The following is a 21,233-nucleotide window of genomic DNA, read 5'->3' as shown; positions in this document are numbered from 1 at the left end:
CCAATTTAAGTGGGCCCACCCCTAAACTTCAGTTGGCCGACCAACCCGATGTATCCCTGTGAGAATTCTCTCTGATCAACTTTATTATTTTTTTTCGATTGTTCCATATCGCCTATAAAGCTTTCAATCACATACATTTTCACTATAATAACGATTGGATGTCTTAACTTCGCAAATTACACATTTTTGTACAGATTCAAAGCATTAAACTTTTCGCATGATTGGCTGAAATACTCGCCAAAGAATGCTTACGCATTATAAGTACGAAAGGAGCGTCATGGCGCAGGGCTTTGCTATCGGCATCACCTCAGGTGAGATGAAACGTTGTGTTGATGAGGAATGAGGAAATTAAATATTACTATCTTTAAAGTACAGTCGTTATTAAGTTCTTCCCGAAAGAATTTATGTGGGTATATTCATTTAAAAGAATCGCACTCGCTCCCAAGCTTAGTCTTAAGGGAAAAAAAAAAAGTTGCAGTGCCCCTTTAAATCGTGCTTCTTAGCAAAAAGAGTCTTTGCGCGGAGAAGCCCACTTTCAAAGATAGCGGTCTTACGGTTAACATTCAGCGTAGTACCCGAATCATCTCGATTCTGATGGCGTTACCCAACCGATATTTGGTGCTTGCGCTGGTACCCATTTTCTCGCTGCGAAGCGTGCAATGTGTGTGATGTGTGCTCAACGCCAGACTCTTATGACAGTTACAACGTGGCGTATAAAAGCGGTGGTAAAAAAATTTGTGCGGAGACATTGCAGCGATGGTATGTAAGTTAGTGCGGAGGTGAAAGTGGTAAGAGCGTGGCAGCATCGCGGAAAGTATTTCAAACGTATTTCCTGTGTGGCATCCAGCCTTTTACCGTGGACGGAGTGCGTGTGCTATGGTACGTTCGCTTTAATCGGTAACAACATGGGACACATTTCGCGCGGAGCTACAGAGCGGTAAGCGAGAAGTGTAAAAGATGTTCACGAAATATGGGTGACTCCTTGCCGAATGTGGGTCGGTAAATTAATTAATTAATTATTTAATTAATTAATTAATTCACTGTTCACACTCATCACTGTGCTCACTCAGCGAGCCTTAGCGTCCTGCTGAATGCCTGTCGTCGCCGCGTTTTCTCTTTCTTTTTTCTTGCCCATCTGCAGAAGAAGATCATGATCCTGATCTGTGTGGTGATCCTGGTGATCATCCTGGTGTCCACACTGGGCAGCTGGCTCGGCTTGTCCTAAGGACAGGCCCCGCCTGCCGCCAGGAACAGCGCGCCCCGCTTCCCCACCTTCTCCAGCGCTCTCGCCGCACTGTCCGCCCAGAGAGAGGTGCCCGCGCGGCACAGGCCAACACCCGACCGACGACGACCCAGCAGCCTTGCGGAGAGGAGGCGGGGGAGGAGAGACCCGCCACCGTGCAACAACACGGACGTCAACAACCACCACCACCACCACCACCCCTCCCCGCACCCAGCGACGGCCAGGGCACAGGGACACACGACAGGACGTGGACTGCGGGCGGCGGCGACGAAGTTCGCGCTGTTCCTCTCTTCCGGTGCGCCACAGCGCTGCCGCTGTCCCCCCGTTCCGCACGCGGTAGCTACCACGAGTTTTGACTCCGCTCGTTCGGCGCGTTCTCCTCCCACCCGCCGCACTGCGCGTGGTTGTGTGTGTGTGTGTGCGCGCGCGCGCTGTGTGAAACTGGCCGCGTACGTTAAAAAACGACCGTGCCTCTGTGCGTGCCACGAGGCGCGGCGCCCAGGTATTTAGGAAGGGAAGATGCTGCACGCCACGCCGCACGCGCCCGATGTATACATTTATAGGCCGGTCACACCGGAACTGCGGTAGCGGTGAAGAACGGACGGAGAGCAACTCGGGGTTTCCTTTTCTTTTCTTTTATTACCTTGTTCTATTACTTACTTTTCTGGACGTTATACTAGGCGTTTCTTCTGGACTGCAGCTAGAGGTACGGGGGTAATGGAGACTTGCGCGTGGCTTTGTGTCGCAGCACTTCGTCGCTGCTTCTTGGTCTGCTCCTGCGAGCGGCTCGGTGTCTGTCGTATGTATACATATAGCGTGTGTGCCACATCTCGCGAGCAGGAAACAAAAGAATACTACTGACGGAGACCGGCCGATACGCGCACGTAATATTCCTGCAGCTTTGTCTGTAGTACGGAAGGATCGCAAGCGCTAAACGCGGAACATATAAATATATATATTTGGTGCGAGGTGCTGTTTATAAAAACAAAACGAGAGAGAGAGAAAGCTTCCGGCGAGACAGACGACGCTCGGAGATTGGGTAGTGAGATTGCGTGTTTGTTAAGCCGTTGGTTCTCGCTTGTAATTTCATTTTATGTTTTTTTCGCGGCCACGGTGCACTTGTGGTCGGCGCCCTCGTCGTCAACATCGTCGCTTTCAGGGCCGAGCGCGCCCAAAACGCTACTAGATCTGGCGGGAGATAGTTAAAAGAAAACAAGATGGCTGAACCAACCTCTCCGCTGTGTGTATAAGAAAGAATGTGTAAGGCTGCGGATGGGCCCGCAGACCTTGCAGCCCGTGCATTATACTCGCAAAAGATGTGCACTGTTGAAATCTACATGAAGCATCGCGCTGTAGTTCTCTTTGCCGCTTCCGATGCTGTTTGCGCACCCGTTTATGTTTGACATCTGAACCGAAACGCTGTTATTGAAGAGGGAAAGAATGAAATATATATATACAAATATATGTATGTGCAGAAGTGTAGTTTGAAAACGAGACATCGTCTTGGCTTCTATAACATATAGTGGCTATCTGCGACAACACGTTTGTGCTCATTCTAAATATCTAACCCGACGCATTGTAACAAGCCATTCGCAGAATTCCGTTGATGTTCCCTCTATCTCGCTCTTATGTGTTGTTCACGTATCTCGGTATACTATATACATACATATATATCCATGTAAAGGGATGAGCAAACGCTGATCGCAGGCGCGTGAAATCTGTCGAGATTGCAAAAAGCGATAACGTACACTCGCTGTATAGTTTTGTAGGGTTCAGCTTCTGGCTTTCATCAGCACGCGTCAGCGCCGGTTGAGTCGTACCGCCGCTTATAGCGCATTTCAATCGACACTCGACCCCCGCCGGCCGGTTCGTGAATTCAAAACTTTTTTCACTCCCGTATAAAGCCCACACACCGCGCGTCTATGTATAGAGGCAACATCCGCCGCGCTCTCGCTGTTAACGCTCTCTCGGTCGACATCGGCGCGAATGGCGGTCGCTGTGATTTTTTTCCACTGAAGTGCTGGCAATAAGCGTGTTCCCTCCCTCCCTCCCCACTCTCCCTTTCTCTTTTCCCCCTCTCCTTTATCCGGGGACGAACAAGGAACGAAACGCGCGCGTCTCTTACTGTGTGTCTGTGTTGTGTGTGATCGGGTTAACGGGTCTTTCTCGGTGTGCTCCTCGAGTGTAGAAGATGCGTAGCGTGCTCTTTTCTTTCTTCGCTTTTTTTCTTCCTGTCTGGCCCTGAGTTCCGCGTCATTTGGAAAAGGTGGCGAGAGCGTGAGTGCTGTGCTGTCGCCCCGACGTGGCGTGCATCTTCGTGGCAGCAAGATATGCGGGCGAATGAAGCCTAAAACATCAATGAATCAACAATCTCGACCGATCGTTCACTTGACAGCGCCCGACAGAACAAAGACAACCTACACGCAAACGAATACCGCGAAAGGTTTTCCTTCTGGCGCACTGCGAGTCGATAACAAACAGGCCGGAACACTGTCGATTCATAATTTACCGGAGACGTACTCACTTCGGTGCAGCGTGTTGTCTTGCAAGACGCCTTGTTGGAGTGACGGGCATGTCCTCTCCACTGGCTCAGCCAGTCAATGCGTGCTAAGAGTGATAGATCGCCAGTTTGACCTTGTGGCGTCTGTGTGTCCTACCAGAAGCGCCCAGCTGGTCGGCGGCAAGTGACCCGAACCATAATTAGGTCATATTACTGGGATGCGGCTTCACGCCTAAAGTGATGACTTTGTAATTACAAGCACCATAAGGGAGGCAGGGTGGTGTGATTAAATGAGGAAATTTGCAGCCATAAGATGGAATCGGCTGTCGCTATAGACAAGGGTAATTGGAGATCGTATGGGAGAGGCCTTTGTCCTGCAGTGGACATAAACAGACAGATGATGATGATGATCACGTTGAAATAACAATCCTGCCCCACTTACATTGCGACGATGGTATGGTTATAACGTCACGTAACATGTCCTTACGGGACACATATCATATAGCGAGATGTCGGACGGCTTGGCGCTGAAAATGCCTCTTTTCCTCCGCCACGAGCTGTTTGAAGGTGATACGACACGCGCTATATATGATGAGCAACAATGTTAAGAGGAAAAGCATTGTAAGGTGCGACGGAGGGAAGACCTGCGACGCTCCTGAAATGTTACAAAACACCGTTACTGATTCGCCTCACTGCTGTAGCCTCACGCTGCTTACGGAGATAGGAGGCCACGTTCGTTCTTCCGGGAATAATGGAACAGAATCTCGTCTGCCTCGTGTATTAAGCTTGACTTGGATTAAGTTGTACTTGTTTTTATTTCTTCTTTTTTTCTTCCTTTTTCTTTTTTCTCATCATTCTCGCCACTGGCTAGATACTTTCCTTGTTGCCTACACCGCTTAATGCCAGCTACTTTCACTGTTGCATCGCACGTGAAAACAGAAACAAAAAAGAGCAATACGAAACGACCAACGACGCGTGCTTTGACGTGTACTACGCTTTCGTGCCAGACCATGGCAGCTTGGCAGCAAACTTCGATCTGCGTGCCGTTACAGACATTCAGCGACATTCAAACGAGGCGACTGGTGGAACGTTTAACACCGACGCCTGGTGCCTATTTCTCTCCCGTCATTCCCCGCTAAGCCCCGGAGGTGACAGCACAGCTTCATACGTCGCCGTTCCCTGGGGAAGGGGGGGCGGGCGGATTCAATGCCTTCCGTTAATAGAATCGTGTCGTATCCTCAGCGATGGCGTCGAACCAGTGTGTGCACTTTAGCGCTGGCGATCGTGGCGACGCCGTGCGGTGATGCGGGGTAGTTTGTACATACATACACGAAACAAAGACGACCCGGAAAGCGGACTGCCAGCTAATTCTGCCTACACCGAACAGGACGGTCGAAAGAGAGGCTGTGACGACGGGGGACCGTTCTCTGTCGACAACAATCACGTGGTGCCGAGGTGCCACGTCGTGTGTGTCTCTATGTGTGCGTGTCTCTATCTAAAGGGACCTTGCGTGTCTCGTGTCGTCGACGCCCTCTAACCGTACAGCCGCGTTCGCAGCGCACGTTCTACAGGTGACAGTGGCTGCACTGCTGACACTCTCGGAATTCCAGGTGGCACACTTGACGCACGGGCTGATTTGGGTGCTGATCAGATGAGTCACGAACAGAGAGGTAATGCAAGTCGTTCGATCTGTGTATCCTTCTTTATTCGCCTCGTTTTTTAAGGTTCTTAAAGCACACTTCTAGATACGATGGCACTATTCTTCTGTGGCTCTAACAAAGACGGCAAACCAGACTTGTGCGTTAATGCTTTTGTTCGTCGCGCGAATCCTCCCACGCTAGTTCACTGGCACCAAATAGCGTCGTGCCTTGTTCTGGCGCGGTCCGTGTGTCCTCTCCCACTTTTTTTCCTCACCTCAATTGCTCGGCCGGCTAGCTCGGCAGGCTGGAAGAACATCGAAAGTGTATAACGCAGGCACCAGAACTGCGTCCTGTCGAGCTTACAATGTATGGTAGCAGCATTGTTGCGCGATCCTTGCCCTCAAGAATGCTCTTCTTATTTTTGTTCTGGGCTTTTTGACGAACAGCAGGTTTTCGGTTCCCCATTAAAAAGTGTTCGCTCAAATCGTTTATTTTTTTTTTCAGTATTGCGACATTGTGACGCAGAGTCACGTTTAGGGATGAGTGCTTCATCGAGTTTCATTTGCCATTTGTGTTCACTTAGTTGAGAACACTGATACTGGCATCAGTATAGAGGCCAGCATGACAGTTTAGATTACTTCTCGTTTTCTGTGCTCAGATAACGTGTGTCTAAAAAAAATCTAAAAGATAAGGGGAACGATAAGCTTCTGCTTGTTCATTTGTAAGCAAAGACATCACGGGATGGAGTACTGTGAACAGAATCGCGTAGGCACGTCGTCGTATGAGGAACTAATGCGGAAGGCTCTTGGCGCGTGGCATCCGAGATCTGCAAAGCGCGCAGTGTCTTTCGCGCGCGCCACCCAATCGGGAAGCGCCAGAGCGACAGACGCACGTCAGCAGTAGACTGCATGCCTCAGTACTTTTTTTTGACAGAGGCTTCGAGGTCGCGAGGCACGTCATCCACGTAGAACTGGCTGAACGCTGTATTACGGCGCTGTGAGAACTGCACGGCGGGTGTCTGAGCTGTTGGTCTCTGACGCACCATACTTTAGACATGTCTTACGTTTAACTTCTGTTATCGTTATCTTATCGTTACTGATCAACAAAATGCGCGCTTTACTGGTGCGTTTATCAGCCGCCGTTGTGATACACGTCCGTGCGGAGAGTGCTGCCATCTGGGATTCCGCGCATCCAGTGGATCGCGCGCTGCGTCGTCGCTTATTTCATTTTTTTTTTGGTCCACCACCCCCACCAACCGCGCGTTCACTTCGACCCCCGACCCCGGTGCCCTTGAAACACGCGAGCGGTCGCCGACCGCCTTCGACCCCGTGACCGGCGCACCGATCGACGGGCGCCGGGGAGCCGAGGACAGGTCGTCGTCTCATCAAACAACAAAAAAACAAGCCAATACTGCCAGCGGCGTCGACATAGACGTCGCAGTAAAATAATAATAACAATAAAAAAAGGTAGATCATCCGTACACGCCCATCGCTTTCAATCTCGCCTCGCCAATTCCCTTTCCTTTGCTGGATTCCTCTTTCTTCAACTGCTTGCACCGTACGACTAACGTCGCTGCGATTCCTTGCACGGTTGCGCACCTAACTTGCGGGGAGCTTAAAAAAAAAAAAAAAGACGTGGCACGCAAACATGGCGGTGTCATAAATGAGGTCACTTACTGCGTCATTGAGTTTGTTGTGACCGATAAGAGCGAAATTCCCAAACGTCATTCGCACTTGTGTGGCATTGCACCTCGGACAGGCGTGGACATTTTAGTACTACGGGTACATTTCGTTAAGAGTGCTGGACAATTGGCGTCGCGCGCGCTCAAGTGCAACCGTATCCTACAAGTTTGTTAGTATCACTACCACCGCGTGGTGAACGCAGCCGTTCCTGTTGAAAGTCGTGAAGTTTATCGCTAGTCACGTGTTGCGCGAGAACTAAAGTGGTCGCCTATGTACTGCGTCGGTTGTCAAGCGTCTCAACTATTGACGCGGAAGCTGTACCACGACTCGGATATATTTCTGGTCCCATCTCCTTACGCTTTTTTTCTTTTCCCCGCTCTTTCTAGAGGAGTTATGCAAGAGTGGAGCTCGCGCATAAATTGGCCACTTCGGGTCTGAACGCGTTTCCCGTAAACGTCGGCAGTGTATCGACTATTTCGCCGTCAACGAACTGTGTTTCTGTGCTGCGTCTGCTCGAGCAACATATGCGTTCCACTTGCGCTGTGTCGTTTAACGATAAAGCGCTGGCAGACATCAATACTTCTGCAACGCGCGTACATGACATGATATAGCCCTTCGGCTCTATCACGTCACAGATGCCCACCTCCAGTTTCGAATGTGATTTCAGTTATTGAACGAATAACAATAATAACAACAGTACTGTAGACCAATGAACAGTACTCGCAGAGAATACGATGGTCGCGCACCGCGGCAAGGAATTCGGCGACGGTACGGCGTTGCACATTCCACGCTTCTGCGAGACGTCACCGCTTAGACGTTGGGTGGAGCCTGTATACGAGGTTGCAGCCGTGTCGTATACTTTCCGCCACTGGCTTTTTGTTAGAAACATTGCCTCTGAGATCGGGCCCCATAGGGAGGGTAGAGTATGTCGGAGGCCACGTAGCGGGCGAGCGAAGTGATTTTTTTAAAAAAAGGAGAAAGAAACGTTGCCCGAGAGTCACTGCGTTCGGCTGATTGGTGTTCGGCCGCCTGCGATTGATCCCTCTTCCCCCGCCATTGATTGCCTGCTGCCGCTATATATTCTGGTCCCCCAGCATAGCCTTCGTTTCGTTTTGCGACATGGTGCTAAATGTGATGACTAAGCGTATACCGCGCGCCCGCTACTGCTGTTGCTGCGTTGTTTTCTCTTCCTTTTCTCTGTTTCTTCTTTTTCGTTTTGAATTCCCGGGCGCCAAGTTCTCATCCACAAGTGGACTGCCTCGTGTTTCGGTTGTCGTTCTTGTACTCTATACCGACTATATTATAAATATATATATATACATAGAATATACACGTACTTATTCTCCTTATACATAATGTACGATGAAAAAAATATACATATATATATACACACACACACACACACACGTGGGAGCGGTCACGTGACCGGTAGTGGAAGGAAAGAGAACGCTCTGCTCTTCGATATACACGACACGCCGCGGGCGCGTCACAAGCAATATATGGCCCCCTCCTTCCTCCCTACCTCGGAGCTTCCCCGCTATGCTCGCTGTTCGGCCTTTCCGGCGCAGAGTGTGGCGCAAGCGTGATTCGCTCGCGCTGGCTTAGTTTGTCGCAGATGTCAGGTTTATGTTTTGGATTTTAAAAAAAAAGAAAACGATGCTCCTGTCTTCAGCCATATTTATTTTCTTTTTTTTTTTAATTGCCGATGAAAGCCGTGCATCGCAGAGGTCCGGTAACGCAGGTACAGTTTCGTCGCGAAAAAAAAAAATTGTTTATTCGTTTAGCCGAACTTACGACATTGTGATTGCCGACATAATCGAGTCGCGATACGGCGTCGGATCCGGTTCCCCTTTTCTACACGACTGCGTTTATCGCTGTAGCTACGGGGCCCATACGTATACCGGGCGCGCTTGGTAATATAACGAAATCGGTTCTTTTGCTACCTCACGCAACTCCCGTCACGATCAGTGTGGCGCGTACCGTCGATTGCGTGTGCAAAACCGATAGGGTCGAGACTCGCGTCTTTGACACCGAGGTGTTGTTGCGCATCGTATTCTTCCGATATGCTGGCCACCATTGATCGTACGAGCTTTCGAGAGACAAAGTGTCGAGCAGCGGGGGATGGACGCATTGAACGCCGTGTTCCAGCTGTCATTTGCCGTGACTGCGGAGTGGGCGTTGATCGGGCTCCGTGAAATAGAAACGGCAACCTTCGGCGGGCGCTGAATGATGCGCAGAGAGTGTAAGTTCCGTGCTCGTGATCGTCGCTTGTGGTTTGCCCTGTCGTCGACATCTTGTCGCTCCGTGGAGATCTGTCGAGTAAGCAGAGCCCTTACGTTGAAGGTTGTGCACGCTGTGACATCTCCGGCTCCACTCGTGACTCCATCTTGGGCTTTCGAAAAGAAAAAAAAAATGCAGGTCGCGACGTAGGAGGAACAGCGTCGTGCCATGTAGTCCGAAAGTCTCATCTGACTGCACGAGCCGCTATAGCTTAAAAACATTCTGCGGAGCCACAAATAATAATTATAATAACAATAATAATAATAAAACTGGAGTGACAGAGTTTCAAATAGATCAACGTCTTTCATGCGGCACCGTTTCTTTCGTTTCTCTCTATCTATCTCTCTCTTCACTTTCAGATGTTAATGAGTGATTCCATTCTGTCGCGTATATTTACTTCTCACTCTTTGTTTCGACGTCATTCATTCTGTGGCGTTTATCGTGATAGGAGGAAAGGCGACAAGCCATACACATTCGACGGCGTACGTGATGTGTTCAACATACCGATGACGACAGTAATAACGACGCGAACAGCCCTTCCCCCACCCCCACCCACACACCCGAACCCTCATTAAACTCGCGTAATTTACCTATTACCCAATGAGCCTCCCCCTACCCTCCAGCCCATTGTTGCTTGACGACCCAATAATTCCTCAGCGATCCGACGCGCCCGGCTTGGTGCCTGTAGGTTTTTTTTTTTTTTCGTTGGCGTCGTTCGCCACGCCGTATTCTCTTCCGCATCGTTGTCAGTGGGCGTGCGCTGTATGACACGCCCGGTCGTTTTGGTCTTTTGCTTCCTTTCGGAAGGAACGACCGAGTCGACGCGACGGTGGCGTCTTTTTCTTCTCAGAGCCCGCGCTCATCGGTGTGTGCACAACCAGAACGGCGGAGTGATGTCGGCAGAGTGGATGTGCGCGTTTCCTTTGCTCCTTTTTGATCTTCTCGATTCACCTCAGTGTGCTCGTCTCTTGTACGCGACAGAGCCGTGTTGTTTCCTTCTTGTACATAGGGTGCCCGTTCTTGTAAATATATGATATGTATGTATATCTCTCTTTATCTGTCTTTGACGCGAGTCTATATATATTGAATATAAATAATATATAATTATGGTACTCGACGTGGCGTAATACGCGTTTCGCCCACCACGCCAGCGTTGAGCTGTTCGACTGCTCTAGGTGGGGGGGGGGGGGGGGGGCTACAGCCCCGCGATCGTCTCCTCCTACTCCTCCACCTTCCCCCCACACCCCACACCCTCACTTTGCCTCGTTCCTATTTCCTCGCCCAAGGAATGAGCTTGGAGAGGACAGACCGTTGGCCCGCTAATTCCCTGTCGTTGCTGGTCTGCGAGAAACCTGCTGTGGAACCGTGGTGAAGCATGAGCACCGGGAAAGCACCAGATCTGCGACACTAAGATTCGCTCTGTCTAAACATCTATGGTGGTGTGTTTGTTGTAGTGTACAGTTGCGTTCTGGGATGCTTACAGCAGATAAATAGCTAGGCATTCAAAAGATCATTGATTATCTTTTACTTTAATTTTTATAGAAACAAAGGTATGCAGTTAACCACGTCGGCGAGAAACGGTCAAAAGTTGCTTTGAAGTAAAAAAAAAAGTTGAAAAAAAGAAAGACAGCGAGAATGAAGGGACGAAATACATCTAATAGTGATAATAGACAAGACGTGGTATACGTTTATCATCTGTTCAGGTGAGGAAACACTGAGTAATAGAAACGCGCTTGATTGCAATATGGCAGCAAACCTGTCGTTTTCATACTGCTCCTTTGCGTTCGGGTACGTCTCGAGAGCAACATAAAACTTCAACGTTATCGTTATGGGGGCGTACTTGCAGACACTTTCATGACGATTGCTTGCAATGTGAAGGCCAGAGCAGAAAAAAGATATTCCTTAGGCAGAGCGCAGGAAACTACTGACGCATACTAATGGGGTACAGCTATGCCACCATGGTTTTTGTGTTAGAATTTGCAGGCTGACCATCGGCTGGCTTTCGGGTCAACGGTTTGTTGGTCCTCTCCCTCGCTCTTTCCCCACATGCACCCTCCCCCCCCCTCCTCGCGCCGTTTCTCAGTAGCCTTGTGAAAGCGGATTTACTCAATCAAACGATGCTGCCGCGTTCATTGTTACTACCAGGGCAATCCTACAAAGCGACACCGGTACCGCAAATGCTCACGCAGTGGGCTTGAATATCGAACGGTGATAATGCATTCAACACACAATTGGTACATTCCGGCTGTTTTCCTGGATGCATCCGCTGTGTTTAGTCTGATGTTCAGGACTTTTCGAGCTCTATCGCCAGGTGTAATTTGGCGTTTGATAGGTGTTTCCCTCCGCTGTTCTGTCACCGTCTGTGTGGTCCCAGTGATGCCGATTCAAAGGCGACTGGCCTGCATTTTCTGCGTCGCTGAACCCGAGATAGCCGCGGAGAAATACCGTGTGCGCAGCCTTCATCGCAGTGAGCCGTCAGAATTACTGCGCCCCTGAAAAGAGTTCCATGCACATTTGGCCCGCAAATTACAGATTGTCTAGAAATCCAGCCGCACACTTACCGTGTTTTGCAGCTTCCTGACGCGTTGACGGCAATCTCTAGATGTGGCCGCATTCATTTCGTGTACTGACTTTGTAGTTTCCTGTCTTAAAACGTTCAGTGTTTGTCAAGTCACATTGCAGAAGTGCGCGTGTTGTGCTCTCCACCGAGACGAACTTTCCGAATACGCATGTGCCTCTATACGCTGCGCCTCTCATCCACGCCTGTGCCCTGTGGAGGAACAGGGCGTGACGTCAGGTCCGAACACAAGCGAGCACGTGACGTGACGGAGACCGTACATGACGTGGGTGGGTAACAAACACCCTGTTGCTGCGACTTGCAGATAAATTAGCGAATTTCTGTGTCACGTGTTGTCACGTCCGTAGCTCGCTGCTACTGCTAAAAAAACATTGTAAGCCTTCGCTTAAGTATTTCTTCTCTCTTCTTTATTTATTCGCCCCGTGCGTCTTGCTGTCAGCGTCGCTACGAAAATGCAGGCAGTCGTTCCGTCACCGGCGTCCGTCATGCGTGGCCTCTAAGATCGCGCCGATCTCTGAGGCCACGCATCATACTGCGGTGGAGCGTTCGTCGGCAAGGGATGTCGCTCGAGTAGCAGACTTGCGGAGAAAGAGAGCCGAGTGTGGAAGGGGGAAAATATACTAAAAAGTGCAATTCATTGTCTGGTTCTGCTCTCGTTACCACATGCTTGTTAAATAATATTAGATCGGTCGGTATAACCGCGTGTATGAGCGGCTGTATTAGCGTGCGTGAAGTCGTCGCCCTTTCCACGCGTTCACACAGGATGTCTGTTCGTGAATGCCATTTGCGTGCGTTCTGTGGCAACAAGCAACCTCTGCAGGAGAGAAATGTCAATAAAGCAGCACACTATCTGCTAACCGCCTGCGTCTTGTCTACGTCGCAACACGGAACTGAAACTGTAATACCTGTACATCGTTTCGTTCTGGTTGGGAACAATTCAGAAAGTTGTTCTCTTGCATGCTTACTTCAGTTTTGCTTTAAGGTTAACACGTGCTAGAGACGCCTCGTTTTGTTGCAGTCACATCTCAGCCTTACTCGTAGAAGTACATCTGTATCAATAAGTTCTGCATCGGCGTGCTGACGTAGAGGCGCCGAATTCACACAGCCTGTAGCTCGCAAGTGTTCTTTTGTCCGCCGCTTTCGCTGATAATGTGTCCAGTATCTAGGTTAGCTGAAAAAATTCTCTGACGAACAACCCTATGGCATAAGAGCTTATTATAAATGCGGGTGGCGGATTGTCATCTTCCTTTCTCCTTTGTTTTTCGTTTGTTGATAAACTCCTGCAGAGGTTTCCACAGCATGTATGAATCCTCTCTGGTACTTTCCTACGTGACGCTCTTGTAGAGTATATTTGAAATTCCTTTTTTTTCTTTGTTTGTCGATGTGACTCTATAAAAGTGCTACTGTAAATGCATCCAACCACGGAAGAAAAAAAAGTGACTCTAAACCAGTGTTTACCGCGCTTACAACCAGGTTCATTCGACGACCGTCACGAATGGGCCGTGCATAGAGCAACGAACTCCTTTTCTACGTCACTTTGTGAGGACACGAAACAGTAGTGTGTCGTGCGTGTCTCGTAGAGAAAAAGAGTGAGAGTGAACGGTGATGCGAGCCGGAAACGTCACGCCTCTTTTCCTTTTCCCCGCCCCATCCGTCTTCTCGGTGTTCTCTTTGAAACCTTTCAAGAAGAGCTGTCCTTGAGAGCGACGTCTCGCCTGTCGAGTTGACTTCTTACCCCGTGCTTTCGCCCCGTTTCAGTTTTGTTTTGAAAGTGCTGCTAGAACCATCTGCGTGTCGTAAATGCGAAGAGCAGTTGTAGACGAGTCTAGAACGGAAGTGGGACGAGGAGGCGCGGGGGCATCGCGTCGCAATTCGGTAGACATACTACAGGCGCATGTGATCGTCGATCTTTTCCGCAGACAGAGACAATGAGCACGGTTTCCAGCTGCCTTATTCAGCCAACAAAGCTCGCTTCTGGGTTCGTCTAGGCGCAAGACCTATACCTGCATATGCTTTAGTTTTCCTTTTTTTTTTTACAAATTTGGATCGCGAGTTCAGATTTGAGCGTTGAGCCTCATTTCATTAAGTCGTGCCTGACGATGAACGCTAAACATTATTTTAAGCTAATTTGTGTATACAGTGCGTTTCATATACGGACGTAGCAGCCTGATCGGTGTGCAGGCAATGTTAACCATTACATTCTAGGTGTTCTTCTCAAGCAAAAGTTGTTCACATGACACGTTTGGCAGACATCGGCAAAATGATAGTATGCGTCTTCATACGTGCCTGGACCCGAGTTGTGTAGCAGGCCTTTCAGTGGTACCGCGTCTCATCTACTTCGTCAGCGGATGCTACGGGTATCGTCAGCCAATCGGGAAGGATAACTTGTTGCATGTCCGAGAGAAGGAAGGGCTGGGCCACTGTGCACTGCCACGAATCCTTCCGTTAATCCTTCCGTGAACGAAAGGATTAGCGGCGGACCATGGGACAAGCATTTCTCCAGCTCCTGATTGGCTGACGCGACCTGCAGTGCGCAGATAAATAAAGAGATATCGCGTTTATAGCACTGCACGGGCCACCGTCGATCGGTGTCATTCCCATAACACAGCCTACGCAGTTTAATCACAGGGCTGATTCCTTCTATAGTTTCGGATTCACGTAGCGCGCTTATGACGTCAGTTGTGGTAGCGGTGATGGGCAGCGTCCCCTTCCGCACAACGTGGCGCGATGCCAAGCCCCCTCGTTGCCCCCCTTCTATTAACTTGCTTTCTCTTTGCGCTTCGTCGTATATAGACATCTTTCGGGTTGTACATACAAGAGACAGTAATAATACCTGTTGGAATAGATAGGTATTGCCGACAATAACTGCAAGTGCGTGTGACAAGAAGGAATGAGATAAAAAAAAAGAGCGCTAGCAGAGCTCTGGGCATTGAGTCGACAACTTTCACAGGGGCTGTAGTATAATATACCATGGGGAAGAGACCCTGGCCGAAAGGTGTGTCATAACGCTTCTCTCATAATGATCGTCTGTAAAGCTTGAGTCATATATAGCTGGGCTCGCTTTTCCAGTTTCTTTTTTTTTTCTCTTTTTCACGAGTCGAGCTTTCCACGTTGTCTATATTAGGGTGAAGATGCCGCGAGAGTTGTACGTATAACGGCATTCGGTCTTAGGCCTAACCGATCCCTGTGTGCGCGTATATCGGGTGTGGCCAGGTCAACTAGTGATATCTGTGTGCAGCCGTTTTGGAGCCATCGCGGGTTATACTCTGCTATACTGACTGTGATTCTGTTCGCTTTGCTTCCCCCCGTCTTTCTCTCAGAGTGATGGTGGCGATGCTGATGGTGGTGGTATATGGTAGCTATACAACGTAGTTATATAATAACGCGCGGGCAGTTTTATCGCCTCGTTGCACTCTGCGCTAACAGTCAGTTTATTTCACTCTTTTTTCTTCCTTGAGCTGTACACGCCATTGGTCGCGGCATTTTCATTCTTGTTCTTTTGTTTTCGCTATCTTACTTTCAAACTGACAGTTGCACGTGAAAACTTGACGCGCGTGTCGTTGGTTTCACGGAGATGCGATCGTCCTTCGGGGGGACGACGTTCACGTCAGTGACTTTGGCCGAGGATTCGCTTCCAGACCGAGGATCGTCTTCCGTGCAAGAAGACACTGCCCCGTTCTTTTTTTCTACAACTTTCTATCGTGGACCGATGAAACCCGAGCGAAATGATTCGACCAGCACATCATCCGGCGGAAATAATTTGGATTGGTCTCTTCGATTAAAGCTTTTGGCGTAACGAATTCTACCCTTATGCGCAACTTTTTTTAAAACGAGATTGTTGCTTTTTCGTTATACTCAATTGCGTACGAAGTTTGCACGTTCGTATTTACTTTGTTCGCGACTGTACTGCTCGACAGTATGCTGCTTTCCTTGAAACTGTGCCACGTGAAACGGTGAAAAGTGAGCGCGCATTTCGCTGACCAGTCATGGACACACAAACACACACACAAGAAAAAAAGCGTTTCCCGGATGCTTTTCGATCCGGAAAGACCTGTTGTGACGAACGTCTATCTTGTTGTCGTTTCCTATTTTTTTTTCTTTTGGATCTGTACATTAGATGGTTAAACACAAATTAACCATCTTCCTTAAATTAAGCTGACGAGCATCTCTGTTTGCGCCTTCAGCAGCTGCGAAGAGTGGACGCTTATCTCTCTTCTGTGAGAAAAACGCTATGACATGCGCGGTTAACGTTTTTTTTTTATTTTGTGCAGTAAATTGCGTAAGGCACTGTCTAGTAATATTGCTCGCGCATGCGCTTTCGAACCGTGTGTATATAAGTCCTCAATCAACAGACTGTATACCGCGTAAAATGTGGCCCGCCCGAAGCCATGAAATTCAGGCCATGGCTCCGCATGATTTAGCTTGTCTGTCCTCTTCGCTTTGTGGCATTCTCTTTGGAGTCTTGGTCGTCGTGTTCACATGACAGGTGCAGCGCAGTTATTGTGTCACCGTGTACCGACTAGGCAAGTCGTCTCCATATACCGTGGCGAACAGCGTATAGCGGAGCGAACCGGAAAAGCTGCTAAGGTATGAGCGCGTTCTTTTTCCGGGCGGCGAACACAACGCGAACTCGTGGCGAAACTAAGGTTTTTGGCCGCCGAGCGAAGCCCCGCTTCGTTTGAACAGTCGTTGAACAATCATTCCTTCGGACCGAGCTCTGGCGATATGACAAGCCGCGACGCTGTCGAGCATATCGCTTGCACAGAATGGGTGACGCGCTGCTCCCGTGTGCGTCCAGGCCTGGAGTTCATTTTGGATGAGTTCAGGCCTGGAGTCCATTCTGGATGAAACGTGGCTCGCATACATAGAGGATTTTTCGGGTTACTGCCCGTGGTTTGCGGCCTTACTGCGGTACGCTGCTTGGTCGCTAAAAACAATCGGATTGATGCGAGAGCGCTGAACAAAAAACAAAAAAAGACAAGAAATGGAAGGAGAAAAAAAATACAAACGATCGCGAGACATGCAAACGAAGGGTGAGAAAAAGCAGTTACTGGCGAGATTCGTTTCGATTCCTTAAATAGGACTGATTTCGTTTGATAACGAAAAAGCATGTCAAAAGCGAAGTTCAACTGTCCTGCTCCATTTTTTTTCCTGCCACCGATATCGATTCCGTTACCGATAAGCAAAGGGTAATGACACCGCACAGATCCTAATATATTGCACCTCCGTGCCCTGCGACGAAGCGACTTTGGCATTGCTTCAAAAAAAAAAAGAGGAAAGGAAAGGAAAGGCCTGCGATGGCAAAGGTGACACGATTTTACGTACACGCGTAATTCGTTCTGTGCGAGCGATATGCTGCAGTCACGATACGCTGGCCTGCGCAGGCGCCCAGTATTTGCTCGCGGTCTGCGCTCTCTGATATGCGGATGTATGCCGAGGTGAAAGATCACGAAAGTGCCACTCAACCTCTCAATACAAACACCAATGTTACGCGGACGTGGGGAAATAAAATGTGAAAGTTTTTTTTTTTTTCGTTCCCTTCACTTCTGAATTCGTTACTGGAGAGTGTGCCTATATGGAGCTACGCTAGACATTGCATAGCTGGTTGTGCAGATCATTGCCCACAAGACGTTGTAACGGCTGGGGTGTGCTAATATTGTTTAGAAAGTAAAAAATTTTTTTTTCTTTGCAAATCCGGTGTATAAGCTGAATCATCGCGCTTGTCTTCCTTCGAACAATGGGGTTGGCAAGAAAGGAAAACACAATAAAACAAAAAAGAAACAACACAAGGCTTGACACTTCTATGCACTTTGTTTCTTTTGGCTCGTTCTGTTTCGATTCTTTCCTTTGTGTACATAAGATGCGATATGAAATAAACGACTGTTCTGCCCTCTTCTCTCGAGCCCTGTCGGCTTTGGTTCACTTTCAGACAAGCTTCGTACGCAAACTATGATGTCGCTAGCGCACAGGCGCATGCGCATAATAAAATTCGTGGCCGCAATAATCTTTGGCTTCCTGTGCACGACGATAAAAAGCTACTGAACAATGGGATCCTGCGCGCCTACCAGAAACAGCAGGTTCGCAGCAGGTAACGATAGGCAGCTATCTCTATGCCGTCATGGCCTGGGGCAGGTCTGTACAGCAAGAACTGCTGCTGGAGCGAAATTGTCCCCAACGTTTCACTCGAAGTTTTAAGCAGTGACAGCGGTAAAGCCAGCAATCGCGGCGCGTATATTATCAGGTGTCCCAGCGGCCCGCTGCGCACTAATCGCTCGCAACGACGGACCTCAAGAAAGTTATTTATTCAGCCATACATTCAGTTGACGTTAGCCAAGCAGTCTAACGAAAAAAAAGCGACCTAAAAAGCGGGGTGCAAGATACGATCAAAAAGCGGGTGCAGGACCTCAAGTGGACCGAATAACGTTCACTCACTCACTCACTCACTCACTCACTCACTCACTCACTCACTCACTCACTCACTCACTCACTCACTCACTCACTCACTCACTCACTCACTCACACTCACTCACTCACTCACACACACACACTCACTCACACACACACACTCACTCACACTCACTCACACACACTCACACACACTCACTCACACTCACTCACACTCACACTCACTCACACTCACTCACACTCACTCACACTCACTCACACTCACTCACTCACTCACTCACTCACTCACTCACTCACTCACTCACTCACTCACTCACTCACTCACTCACTCACTCACTCACTCACTCACTCACTCACTCACTCACTCACTCACCAGCGGAACACTGTAGGTTTTATTTTGCATCGTCCTTTTCAACTTTTTCTTTCGTTGAACAGCTTGGCTAACGTTAGCTGGGACACGCGGTATAGTAGCGTAAGCTGCTATTCAAATGTGTTTCTATTTATAAGTTCCTCTCCACTCTTGGCTGCCGTCATCGGGGTTCGACGGTATGGTAGCCCTGGCACTTCCGAGTAGGCACCCGAGAGACCCGTCTCCCCAAGGTAAGCGAGGAGTGTACCAAGTGTCCATTCTACTGATTTGAGTCGCGCTCAATGTCGGAATGTGAATGTGTGTGTGCAGGTCGCGTTTGGGGCGAGGACCCCGGACACGATATGCGTCACACAAGGCGTTTCACAATATTTGTATGAAATTCCTTTAAAAAACTAAGGCAGACGAGATTATAAAATTGCTTTTTCTTGATTGCTTTCACCACAGAAATAAAAACCTTGAAAAAAAAAAAGACTTTCCTCGAAAAAAAAAAACACGACTTTCACGCTAGATGGCGCCGTGTTGCGTTGTCGGTGGCGCAACCCACCGCCCCGTTGAAAGGGGACGCTCATAACATACATACATACATACATACATACATACATACATACATACATACATACATACATACATACATACATACATACATACATACATACATACATACATACATACATACATACATACATACATACATACATACATACATACACACACACATACATACATACACACATACATACACACACACATACATACACACACACATACATACATACATACATACATACATACATACATACATACATACATACATACATACATACATACATACATACATACATACATACATACGGTCAAGCGTTGTGGCCTTGAGCAGCGCTTAACGACGCCGTTTCCTCCTACTCAACGTGGTTGAGGAGGAGGGAGCTCGACACAGGGATAAGCTAAAGCAGGTAAGTTTACGTGGTCGCACGAAAAAAAAAAATGACACGCTACGTCATTAAAGTTTTGCATCCATCTATCCATCCATGACACGCTACGTGCCCGCTCTCCTAAGATCACGTGCTACGTGACGCCATAGGGCAAACAAAAAAAGGGTGGAGGGGGTGTTCCACATCAGCCCACCTTGGCTCCGAGTGGCGCTGGCTAACACTCCTAGAGCTAGATCTAGTAAAACAAATACCCAAGTATAGCGGACGGATTGGTAGCCGTCGCTGTTGCACTATTGGTAGCGCAACGCGTGCGTAATGCGAAGGTTGTGGGCTCCACTCCCGCCGGCGACAGGTTATATGTACGCCCACTTTCATTTCCCCTTCATTATTTTCTGCTGTTCAATCACAGCCAATTTCCCCGATGCTTTCATTGTCTGTTGGCTTTATCTTTCACTAAATCGAGCCCCTCGATTTCCGTTCTTCCACGCACACACGCTGCATGCACGCGTGTGTGCGTGCGCGCCGTCGCATGTTGAACGTTGGTGGATTCAAGAAATAAAACGATATAAAAGACTCGAGCCTGCAGATAAACGGGGAGTTGATTCGGTTGCCGTGGTGCCTGGCCGCTCTACCGGGGTTTCAGTTTTGCCACTCGCGCTAGGATTGTCGAGAGAAACGTTGAAACGATCACACTCGCGGTTCCTGTCAAGTTTCACGTAGACACTTCCCCCGTCCTGCAAGAGACAGTACTTGAAATCGTTTTGCTCCCGCTGCTCAACGTATCGAGAATGAGCACGCTGTCAGGTGTGCACGTGCGTATGCATTTATTTGATCTTTGTGTATACTCTTTACGCGTCGACATATTTCGCCAAAGTCACGCTTCCGTCCGTGCGGTATGGAAACGCGCCAAAGTCACGCTTCCGTCCGTGCGGTATGGAAACGCGCGGAAAAAAAAAGTGGAAGCAGCGATTCTTCACATCTCGTTTATTTCGTGCGCTTGTTAAACGGAGGTTAAACGGAGACGCCTTTGCGGGAGACCCACGCACACGAGCGTGCATGTTGTCCTCGCGTGTCACTTGTTCTTCTCAGCAGTCTCTTGCGTCACTTGTCCACCGTTGCGCAGGCGAACATAGCGTCCGCGCACTCGATCGATGCGCACGAAGTTCTGTATGTGCTAGGTTTCCCTTCCGATCAAATTAATCGCAGTTGAGGCCCGTTCGAGCACCCAAGAACGAGATAGCCCTTTTGTCAAAACTCGTAAAAGAAAAGAAGTATATGAAGCACAGTTCCAAAGAGATTAGAACCCTCTTCACGGTCCTCAACTATGCTGACGTGTGCGGCAGCACATCCGTATTTGCACTGTGACGCGCGCGACGGGTTCAGGAAAACATTGTAAAACGAAATGAATTAAGGAATCGTCACGCAGAGAGCGATGAATGAAATGTTTCACGATGCGAAATATGACGAACGATAAGTCAATAAACAAATGAAGTTGAATGTTGCAAACGGGCAATAGGTGAACGGTACGGAAGATGAAAAAAAAAAACTATACACGAATAATGGCTAATGGGGACGCTCGAATCAGGCGAGAACCACGTGGCGC

General features: G+C 48.8%; 1 protein-coding gene across 2 annotated transcripts in view; it reads left to right on the top strand.

Moving 5' to 3' along the window:
• Window positions 1-17,825, top strand: part of Syx1A (Syntaxin 1A) — a 56,467-nt gene extending 38,642 nt beyond the window's left edge. For both annotated transcript variants that reach the window (XM_065435484.1, XM_065435486.1), the window contains one exon: window positions 1,142-17,825. In XM_065435484.1, the coding sequence (XP_065291556.1) occupies window positions 1,142-1,225 (84 nt within the window). In that variant the 3' untranslated portion in view covers window positions 1,226-17,825. The remainder of the gene's footprint in view (window positions 1-1,141) is intronic.
• The last annotated feature ends 3,408 nt before the right edge of the window (window positions 17,826-21,233 follow it).

The sequence above is a fragment of the Dermacentor albipictus genome, chromosome 2 (assembly GCF_038994185.2).
Source record: "Dermacentor albipictus isolate Rhodes 1998 colony chromosome 2, USDA_Dalb.pri_finalv2, whole genome shotgun sequence".
Taxonomy (NCBI): Eukaryota; Metazoa; Arthropoda; class Arachnida; order Ixodida; family Ixodidae; genus Dermacentor; species Dermacentor albipictus.
This window is presented reverse-complemented; position numbering and strand designations above follow the sequence as displayed.